The sequence below is a fragment of the Chaetura pelagica genome, unplaced genomic scaffold, assembly GCF_000747805.2.
Source record: "Chaetura pelagica isolate M959 unplaced genomic scaffold, ChaPel_1.0 scaffold531, whole genome shotgun sequence".
NCBI classification, from domain to species: Eukaryota; Metazoa; Chordata; class Aves; order Apodiformes; family Apodidae; genus Chaetura; species Chaetura pelagica.
The window spans coordinates 947,536-958,592 of NW_009952362.1; the positions used below are offsets into that span (position 1 = coordinate 947,536).

Below are 11,057 nucleotides of genomic sequence, written 5' to 3' on the forward strand. Positions count from 1 at the left end.
AATGAAAAGCAATTAATCTAAATCATTACTGAGGTGGATGCTTCTCCCTGGCCCCATAATGAGACGTGGTGGTTTTAGGCCTTTGACAAATGTCCTGCTATTTCCCCTTCCAAAACTTGTCTCCTTCCCCCATAGTTTCAAGCAGAAAAACGACAATACCAAAAATAAAGTCGAGAGTCTCCCACTGTTCTTTTCCTGCTTGCCACATAACAAAACTGTGGACCAGTCCTAACTGCATGATGGGCGGTGGCCTTTATTTTTTCACTCTGACTGAACCTCCTGTTTCTTCCATCCTTCTTTGTGTAGGATCAGCCTTGCCTGGGAGGATGGATGGCAGCAGAGATGTTGCGTTGGGCAGAAGAATTGGGGGTTGATACCAGAATTGGTTGAAGGGGCTGAAAGACTAATGTGATGTCACTTACAGCAAGATATGATTGTTGTTAGACTCTTCCAGCTTCCTCTGTAGCTGTTAATTTTCCTGGCTTGATCGTTTTATTATTTGATCCTGCAACTATTGTTATGCTTCCAGAGGAACAAATTGCTGGCTTTGTGAACCATCTGGTGGAAACATCACCTTTCCCATTTCATCTGACCTGTTTCTTGAGTTATCTGCTGAAGTGTTGCTGATCACATGTGAAAGGGCAGAGTGGATGTTTTATGTGCTTACCACATCAGGTCTTGTGCTCCTTGTCTGAGGGCAGAACTTTAACAATGACTTTTTAATATCCAGCATTATTAACTTTGTAACCTTCTGCACCATCAGGTGGAAAATCTTTTTATTCTTGAATTCCTTCCTTTTGAATGTGAGATCTCTCTGGAATATCTTGTTATATTGGCAATCTTACATCCTTCTTCCATTCTGCAGATGCAAGTGATTTTTGCTAAAGTATGTTACAGTTCTCTGTCTGGCACAGACAATATGCTTTAAATGAACAGGGGTACACTTGAGGGAAAAAATGTCTTTGAAGTCTAAGTCATCAGTGACAGAAAAAATGTATCTTGAAATAGTTGGGAAACCTTTATTGCTTAGAGCAAAATGAAATACATATTTTTATCTGATTAGAAAGAAGAAATGTACCAAAGTTTTCTTCCAGGTGGAGGCCATCAGGACCTATTCTCAAGACTAATTCCCAGGGAGTCACTTGCCTGTGGGCACCTTTCCTGTTTCCCATGCTGTACACCAGAACACAATCCAAGTGCACTTCTTCACGACTTACGGTGTGGCTTACCATAGGAACAGGTGGAGATTGCTTTATGAGGCTAGTAAGTGGTATATGTGAGGGATACTGAAGAAGCTGTGAGCTCAAGCAGGATTCATATGGGTGGCTTCACCCTGGGGACACATTCAGCTCTAGCTTGAAAGGCCCTTTTCATTTCTTAATGGAAGGGATCAGAAACGATTTACATTATATTCACTTTCCCTTTGTGACTTCGTGGAGTTAATGAGGTGCTTAAGATCAAACAAGCAGTGTCATTTTTTTGTTTGATCAATGTCTAACACACCAAGGGTCTTACTGTTCCTTGTAACTGATTTTTGCTATCAAAATGAATGTGTTTTCCTATCCTAGTCTTGAAGTTGGAGCTTTCTGAAGGTGTCTAAGTAAAGTTAACGTGGACATATGAGTGTAACAAAACTGCAGTGGATCTCAGCTAGCTGATAATTTTGTAACTAGCTAAAAAAAGGCATTTTCTGGATCTGCTTTTGTGCTGAAAGGCAGTTTCTGGATTTGTTTAAGCTACTGTATCAGGAATCTGCTGTGTTTAGCACAGGACTAATTTATTTCCTACTGTTTGCCATTGTTTTATGGTACTGGCATTTGCTTTAATGTGATGTCATTTTCTCTAGATGTTAATAAGATGGTGTTAATGCTTCCACAACATTTTTCTTGATAACATTTATGTAGACCATGCCATCTGATAATCAACCCATTTTAAAATATTGGTAATAATTTTCCAATTAAAATTAGAGGCTCAGAAGAGACATTCAAAACCCACCTGGATGAGTTCCTGTGTGATGTACTCTAGGTGACCCTGCTCTGGCAGGGGGGTTGGACTAGATGATCTCTCGAGGTCCCTTCCAGCCCCTAAGATTCTATGATTCTATGATTCTATGATTCTATGATAAGTGTTTTCTTCCTTGTACAAATTGAGGTCATACATTTTCCCATGCTTGGGGAAAATTATGTGTTCACTGAGTGAATGAATATCTCCTGCTGTATAAATTTGAAGCATGATATATGAGATTGTGTGTCAATGTTTGTGCACATGACTGTGGACTCTTTTCAGATGTCAGCAGCTGCTCCAGGTAGGCATTTTGTGACTCCAGGGACACAATGTTCTAATTCGTACTTCTGCAAGCTGCCAAATAGTGAGGCTTAAATCTCAGGAGTGCCCTGTTGTGTACTTTTGGAGAGAGTATTCCACATAGGGCAAGAAAGGTGGTAGACTGGAAAAGAGCCAGGGAAGTCTGGTGTGGCTGTCTGAAGTTGCTAGAGCCAACCAAAACCGGCTTTGATATCAACATAGCACTTTTCATTCTTGATAGCCTTTTTGAATTTATCTGGATAAAGAGAAAGTTAAAAAAACCCCAACAACAACACTGAATGAATCACCAAATGAAATGGAAGCGAAACACTATAAGACCCCTCTTTTTTGGAAATTCTGTGTGCTGATTACACTGTTGAACAATATTCTGAATGCATCTAATAGGAATCAGTGCTGTATGACCTCACTTCTAAATTACTTCTCCATTAACACTATTTTCCCCCTCCATTTTTCTATTTAGATCATGCTTCTTAGTGATCCAGAAATTGAGAGCAGCATACTCATCAGCACTGATGAAGGGGCTTCCTATCAGAAGTACCGTCTGAACTTCTACATCCAGAGCTTGCTTTTCCACCCCAAGCAGGAGGAATGGATCTTGGCCTACAGTCTGGATCAAAAGGTGAGCCCTTGACTTCATATTGTAATGATTCTTGAGTCCAGTGTTGAAGGGAACAGCATTTAGAACTTTACACTTCCAGAGATGGTTAAGAAATTTTTGTGTGCTTTGCTGCTCTCACCTTGCAAGATTAAATGTGCTCAAAACCCACGCAGTGACTCTAAAGCAAGCTTGCTAAAGAAGGGCAATACAGTGATTGTGATGGGTGTGGAAACTTTAGTAGTGATCATAATATGAAAGATAAAAATAATCTGAGATTTCACGTGACATATGGAGCTGTTCTAAAACTCTGTTGATTTGTAGGACTTGGTAATTGCTGACCTGTATGTGAGGATCCAGCACTCAGGCTGAGTTGTTCTGTAACACCTGGTAGTTGCACAGATGGAATACTCTTTACCTTGCAAACTGAACTCAGTTATCTAGAAATCAGTGAGCAGCCACAGGTGATAAACTTCTCTGTGCCACTTTTAAAATCACTTTGCAGTGCCTTCTGTTAGTGAGACAACTCTCAAGTCTGTTCTTTTGTCCTTAGCAAGTCTGCTCTTACATGGCACTCATTGGTCTTGAAAGATGCAGAGCAATTCAGGTGCAATGTGAGTTGTAAAGTGTGGCTATAGATTGTGTGCTTCAGTTCAGGACCAGCAGTCCCAAAAGCTGAGACATAGACTGGATGATCAAGTTCTAAGTTTCAGAAAGCTTAAAACTTGCCAGACTTTTTTCTTTCTTCCATTTCTGTCATCCATAGGCTTTGGGAAGTAAAAGCATGCTAAATAGCCACTTAAAGTTTTTTGCATTAATCTGGCAAGTGTGTGTTTGTGTTGTGGGTGGTATTTTTCAATTCCTACAGTTATTTTGGAAGTTTTCTAAACTAATCAGTCTCATATCCCAGTTTTAAGGATGTATTTGACAGAATTTCATTTTAAATGCTGGTGCAAGTCTTTACCCAAGTAGTTACTGAGAATATAATCAAATAATCTACAACTGCTCTGCTTCCCAGTGTAACCTTTCCACCCACTTATTAACAGAATGCTGTGGCAGGCACAAGGTGGTTTGCTGCTATGCTACTGATGATGCTTGAGTGACATTTGCAAGCACAAAGCTATTGTAAATACTCTTCTTTCATAGTCTGAAGTCCTTAAGTGGTGAAGGAGTTAGTCAAATGTCAAATAGTTTTGTGCACTCAGATGTTGACTAGAAGAGGGATTTTGAAGTAGCCTAGGAAGACCAATCTATTTGATGTCATAGAATAGTTTAATGCCACTTTTAAACTGGAGGTGAATATTTTAAATGGTACTGGTGTTTGTACAAAGTACAACATCCCTGAAAGAAACAGACATCTGATGTGGCAGACATGGATGTGAGAAGCCAGGTATGACATGCTGAGTGTGCCTTTGCAAAGAGATCCAGCTGTCATGAGCACAGAACATCTTCTCTTGGGTCGAAACACTGTACTTACGTTTCCAGGCCTTTGTATTTTTATGACATGTTAGCTATGGGAAGGAGAAATGAAACAGAGCAATGTTCAGGCTTTGCCTTTACATTTACCTTGTGTTCAAGGCCACTCACGATACTTTTATTCAGTGTTCAGAGAGATGGCCTCAACTGCTGGTTGAAAGTTAATCTTTGAGGGGAACCATGGGGGCAGCACTTTTCTCAGTTCACAGAATCACAGAATTGTCAGAGTTGGAAGGGACCTCTAGAGATCACCTAGTCCGACTCCCCTGCAAAAGCAGGATCCACTATAGCACATCACACAGGACTGCATCCAGGCAGGTTTTGAATGTTTCCAGAGAAGGGCACTCCACAACCTCCCTGGACAGCCTGTTCCAGTGCTTTGTCACCCTCACCATAAAGAAGTTTTACCTTACATTAAAATGGAACTTCCAATGTTCTGGTTTGTGCCTGTTGCCCCTTGCCCTGTTACTGGGAACTACTGAAAAGAGTCTGGCTCCATCCTGCTTGCACCCATGCTGTAGATATTTCTAGGCATTAACAAGGTCTTCCCTCAGCCTTCTTTTCTCCAGGCTAAAGAGTCCCAGCTCTCTTAGCCTTTCCCCATAAGAGAGATACTCCAACCCCCAAACATCTTTGTTGCCCTGTGCTGGACTCACTCTAGTAGTTCCCTGGTAGCACAGCCCTCTGAAGTATCAGCCATTCCTCCCAGTTTGGTATCATCAGTGAACTTGCTGAGAACACACTCTGTCCCCTTGTCCAGGTCATTGATGAATATGTTGAACAAGACCAGACCAAGTATTGACTCCTGGGGGACACTGCTGGCTACAGACCTCCAACTTGTCCCTGCTCCCTTGATCACAACCCTCTGAGTTCTGTCAAACAGCCAGCTCTCAAGTTTAAGCATTTGCTTAACATAACCCAGATATATATTGTTCTCAGCCACATCTTGGCTTAGTAAGAGCTGTAGGAGAATTTTTACTCTGACTCAGGATTCTGCAGCTTCACTGCAGTTACAGTTGATACTGAGATAATGGTCAGTGCTGTGAGACCACAAAGGCAGTGACAGTGATGCGTTGTGAAGTCACCAGATGAAGTCTTCTGAGAGGTCAGCATAGTAAATTCATAGCTGTCTGGAAACAGTAGTAGTGCCACAGCTGACTGTAACCAGAGGTCACCCATGACTTTCTGTTAGATGAGGGTTAGGCCAATGACAAGAAAAAAGTGTCTTTTAGGCTAAAAATCTTAAATCCTTAAGTAGCTTTGTCAGGTCTTTTGCATCTTCCTCAGTCTGTTGTGGTTGTTTTCCTCTCTTGATCTCTAGAAGCCAGATCTGGATCTCACACCTTCCCACATTGCTATGCTCTGTCCTTTCTCCTAGCTGTGGTCACGGGATCATGCCAGTGGCAATCATAATTTGATATCTCTGCTGCTGACCAGAAGAGAGATACCATGAACTCCTAAAATAAGTGGCTGGAGAGGCTGCAGTAGTGCTCTGCAGCTGTGAGAAGGATGTCCAAAAAGATGCCATGATCTTGTCAGGGGCTTATTCTCCAACTGCAGCCTGGTTCTGCGGGTATTTCTCTGTCCTTTGGGTTTCTGCCCATGTAGATGTAAGGCAGCATGAAGTCACCTGGCACAAAATAGGTAGTGCTGTATCGAATGGTGCTTGCTTTCTGTCTTTGTGTAGCCAGGTTTTTGGGATGCAACTGCTCTGAAACACTTTTTATTTAAATGAATGAAAGAACATTATAATAGGAAACTTATTATTAGTTTGTAACTTGCAGGTAATATTAGTCCAGATACTGTGAAAGGGAAGGTGCAGATGAAAGTCAGTGACTTGCTGTATATTCGGCGGTGCACTCCTGCACTAGAAGACCATCATTTTCTAAGCTTTAAAAGTGTACATAGTATTTATTTCTAATGACTACTTTGGAGGCAGATTAAAAACTGCAAATAACTCTGAAAACAAATCAAATACATACAGTTTGACTCCCAGCAGCAGTAGTTATTAAGGGAAGATCTAATCCATCCTCTTATAATGGTGAATGTGTAAACAAGTTTCCAAATTTAATATCATGTCTTAGATTAAAAAATAGCTTTCAGGTTAATATTTTTATTAATTTTCTTTCAGTTAAAAATAATAACATGGTGTTATAATCAAGATCTGGTCAGCTTGGAAATGAATGAGAATGGTAAATCTGAAAATCTATTTTGCCTATTATACTGTTCCACAGAGTGAAATGCAATATCAACAGCTAGTGCCCTAAAAAAATGATTTGGTCCTGCCTAGATCGAAAGATTCAAAAATCATTTTGTGTATAAAAATAGAAAACAATATTAAAGTTTTTGTGGGAAATAAAAATACTCAATATTTTGTTAGAAAGTTTTCTTCTCGGGTCTTCTGACCTACAGTTCCATGGCTGTGATTCAAGACCCTTTTTTAAATCATTCTTTTATCCTTAGCAGTCCTCCTCCTTTTTAGCTAACTTCTATACATTTGACAACAATATTAGGCTGTTTATCCACTTGATTAAAAAAAAAACCAACAACCAACTAACCAACTGAAAAAGCCCAACACATTTTGAGTTCTGTCTTCTAAGAGAATTATTGTCTCTTCCACGTTGGTGTTTTAGAAGGTGTTTTCATTATTCCAAACTTAGAAGGTGTATTTGCTGCTCTAAGACAGTAGTGAATAAGTGGAATAATGTAGAACTCTATGACATCCTTGTGGCACCACAGTCTTTACATGTCCCCTGTAGTTTGACAGTGGCCAAGTGGTATCTGTTTTCAGAATTTGGTATCCCAGTTAGTTTTTCTCCCAGCTAATAGTAACTTTTTCTTGGTTAGGAGAATGCCATGAGACCTCAGACTTAGTGTGTATATCCTTGATATCCATGGCTTGTCCTCTCTTTCCTGAGTGATGCCTTCCTGTGGTATATATTTTAGGTGTGGATTTTCTCAGCCAGTCACTGTTATGGCACTATTATGAGTAATTTTGATTGTAAGTTTATGCTTCTAGCTTCTCCTGCTGACTCGCTCTTACTCTCAGCCTTGATGTTCAGGCATTTCAGGATGCTTTGCAGGTAGATCTGTTGCTCTTCTCACTGCTCCTCTAATAGCCTTGCTGTTGAATAACCCAGCTTATCCCTTCCACAAATTTGCTTTTTTTACCTGCCTATGGACTTTTCCTACCAGTCTTACGTGATTCTAGTTTAGAGCCCAAGCCTCATAGCAATCTTATGTCCAAAAGTTACCTTCCCCTCCTTTGGGAGAAGGAGCCTGTCTCTTCCGAACAGAAATTCTGAAAATATGACTTCATAGCTGAGAAAGCCAAGGGCTTTATTTTCCATCAACTGAAATAATCAAATACAGCGTCAGTTTAATCTCCAGATCTTTTATTACCACTCCCACATGGGTACTGTCCCTCATTTTTCTGCTTCAGGCTATTCCCAGGAGCAAGGAAAAAGATTCAGTGAGAGGGACGGCGCTCATCAGGCTTTCTGAAAGATGTTCTCCTGTGTGGCTGCTTGTTATTTTGTTCATTTAAGGACAAATCACAGACATCACCATCTGTTTTGCTTTGGTTTTATTTGTTGGTTTTTTTTGTTGCTGTTTGTTTTAGTTTATTGTTTTTGTGGATTTTTTTGTTTGTTTTGTTTTTTAAATTTGGAATATCCAAAGAGTTACTGAGGATAGTTTCTCAGTCTGAGTCGACACAGTATATTAGTTTCTGTTCTTCATTTTTGTAGCCAATTATCATCCTCCTCTGCCTTTCTAACTCTCTTGTATTAACAAATACATGCAGTATGGCTGAGCCAAGAAATCTGTTTGTGTGGGCACAAGTGTGTAGCAAGTTTGTAGACCCTAGTGTCTTCGCACAATATATAAGCATATAAAGGAGGAATCTTAGCAGGGCTTTAAGCAGTCGTGGGTGGGTGTACCCTGGTGATCAGCCATGTAGCACAGTGTGGTTATCAGGCCCTGGGAGATTAATTGTATCTTGCGAGTTGAAAATCTTGTCTTCTCAGCAGCTTTGTGTGTGACTACTTTGTTGATAAAATAGTGCAATCTGATGTGTGCACATTTTGATTCTGTTAATGGCCCCCTGTGGCCTTTGACAGAAGGTGAGCACCACATGAATTTTATAGCCAGTTTTGCTGCAAGTCAGGCTGGGTCTCACTGATAGTGTCTGTGTTGGCTCTTGGATATATGACCCAATACAAAGGGAAAATGGGGCTTCATCCTCCACTTCTCACAGATTTTTGCAGAATATATATAAAAAGCCATTTTAAATTACCCTTGTATCAAAGTGTGGTGGGAACAGGAATGTATCAAGAAGCTGTGGTATTCCCTGCTAGAAAGTATTGGAAACTGCTTTGTGGAGTGCTGCGAAAGCTCTGGGTCTACCAGCACATACATGAGGTGCAGTTTTCATTGTTGCCATTCATAGTGGCTGGGAATGAAGACCTTTGACTGCTCTAATCAGTATTCTCTGACCACACTAATAGATTATAGAATCATATGATATGAAGCTATGATCTATTATATAATTCCTAGTACTAATACTTCAAATGTCTCATCATTTCTCATTTATTGAAGGAACCAACTAATTCTCAGAAGCCTAGCCATCCACCTCTCTGCAGAATGGTTAAGTCTGGAGGTGGAAATGGAAAGGAGTTTCCAGCTCCATGGGATTACTCTCAGAATAACATTAAAACTTCTTTCAGAGAAACATGCAGAATTCCCTTGCACGAATATTTGTTTAAAAGATAATAATTAAAAAAAAAGTTTCCAGCTCCATGGGATTACTCTCAGAATAACATTAAAACTTCTTTCAGAGAAACATGCAGAATTCCCTTGCACGAATATTTGTTTAAAAGATAATAATTAAAAAAAAAAAAAAAAAAAAAAAAAAGAGGGAAAATATTAGGGAAATAAGGAGAGAGATATTTAAAATATTTTAAATCACAATTGTTAAGAGAGAAAACTAAGCAAAGAGATGCAGTTCTACCTGTTCCTCACAGGCCAAACTGTAATTGGGAACCCACTGGGAATTGGTGAGAGACTGAATAATTCAATAACAGACCATTTTAAATTCCCCAGCTACACTGAATTTGAGAACATTGAATAAACAAGAAGTTTGGCAATCAGTGGCTTCTCCCTCCACAGGTCTTAATCTTCAGCTGGAAGTGAACAAAAAAAGATCACCTAGTTCCACCCCCCCGGATGGGCAGGGACACCTTCCACTAGATCAGGTTGCTCAAAGTCCCCTCTAGTCTTTCCTTGCACACTTCCAGAGATGAGACATCCACAGTTTCTCTGGGCAACCTGTTCCAGTGTCTCAACACCCTTGCACTAAAGAATTTCTTCCTAATACCTAACCTAAATCTCCCCTTTTCCAGTTTAAAGCCATTCTTCTCATCCTTTCACTACATGCCCTTGTAAAACAGATTAGATGTAATTCTATTTAGATTACATTAAGACGTAACTGTAGTTGTCAGAAGAGTGAGCAACCTCTCATTTTATCAGCAATAGCTCTAGACTGCACCTCTTGGGTAAAACTCAGCTTTTCTTAGCAAGATGTGAACATTATATTTAACAAGGAAAATAAGCTCTTTCTTACTCCCACATGGATCTTCATGGTAGAATCACCATTTCATTGTATGATGTGAGAGAACACACTGGGGCTAATTTTTTATCATGGCTCATTGATACCTGAAGGGCATGAGGACTGTGGTTTCAGTCCCGTGGATACAATACTCAGTTTATCTTGCACCAGTCACTTGGCATTTGAGCACCCTGCAGAGTGAAGTTGGAGGCACACCTACTGCATTCTGTTCTTCACCCAAAGTGGAAAGAAATCAAGGAAACTGCCATAATAACAATTATTCCTACAGGTCTATCATACTGAGGAATGAAATAAAGTATGTTGCCAGCCATAAAGAACACTTAGTTTTTTGTGTTTAATATAAGCCGTATTACAGTAACTGCTCTTAGAAATCACTACCATACTGACTGGTCCATTGTATTACACATTCATATTAAGAAGCAATCCCTGCCCCAGAGAGGCTGCAATGAAACTCAAAGCTGACAGACAAAGCATTGTCCTTGGAGTATCCATAGTGTATTCAGGCACAGGTCATTAAAGTGTTTCATTGCCTAACTACCACTGAGGACTATAACAAAGTCAGAAGCTGAACCCAGATAGAGTCGTGTTCCCATGACTTAATCACAAATAAGCCTTTCATCTCTCTGCCTTTTGAATACTCTTCGGAGAACATCAGGTTCTACAAACATATCATGTGTCCTTTGCTGGACAAGCCACCTGCCAGCAGCTCTCCCAGGCAGGCAGGGCTCCATCAAACAGATAAATTGAAATGTTAGTAAAGTTAAAAAAACCCAAACCAACCAAACAAAAAAACCCTCTACCAAACCCTTGAGATTGGGAATATTTAAAGGCAATTTACAGAAGTCTCTTCTTCAATATGGTAATGAACTGAGGAATCAAAATCACTTAACTTCATTTACAAATCATGAATATGTATCAGTACCTTTAAATGAAAGGACGACTAAAACAGATATAGTGTTTGTTCAATTCGTTAAAAAGAAGATAATTTATCAGTTTGTTGTTTTTTTTCTACTCTTAAACTAAAGCTATATG

The 11,057-nt window shown here is 39.8% G+C and overlaps 1 protein-coding gene across 1 annotated transcript in view; it reads left to right on the forward strand.

The window, feature by feature from the left end:
* SORCS3 (sortilin-related VPS10 domain containing receptor 3) overlaps window positions 1-11,057 on the forward strand; it is a 275,728-nt gene that overhangs the window by 148,679 nt on the left and 115,992 nt on the right. The window contains exon 5 of the mRNA XM_010007928.1: window positions 2,786-2,944. Within this exon, the coding sequence (XP_010006230.1) occupies window positions 2,786-2,944 (159 nt within the window). The remainder of the gene's footprint in view (window positions 1-2,785; window positions 2,945-11,057) is intronic.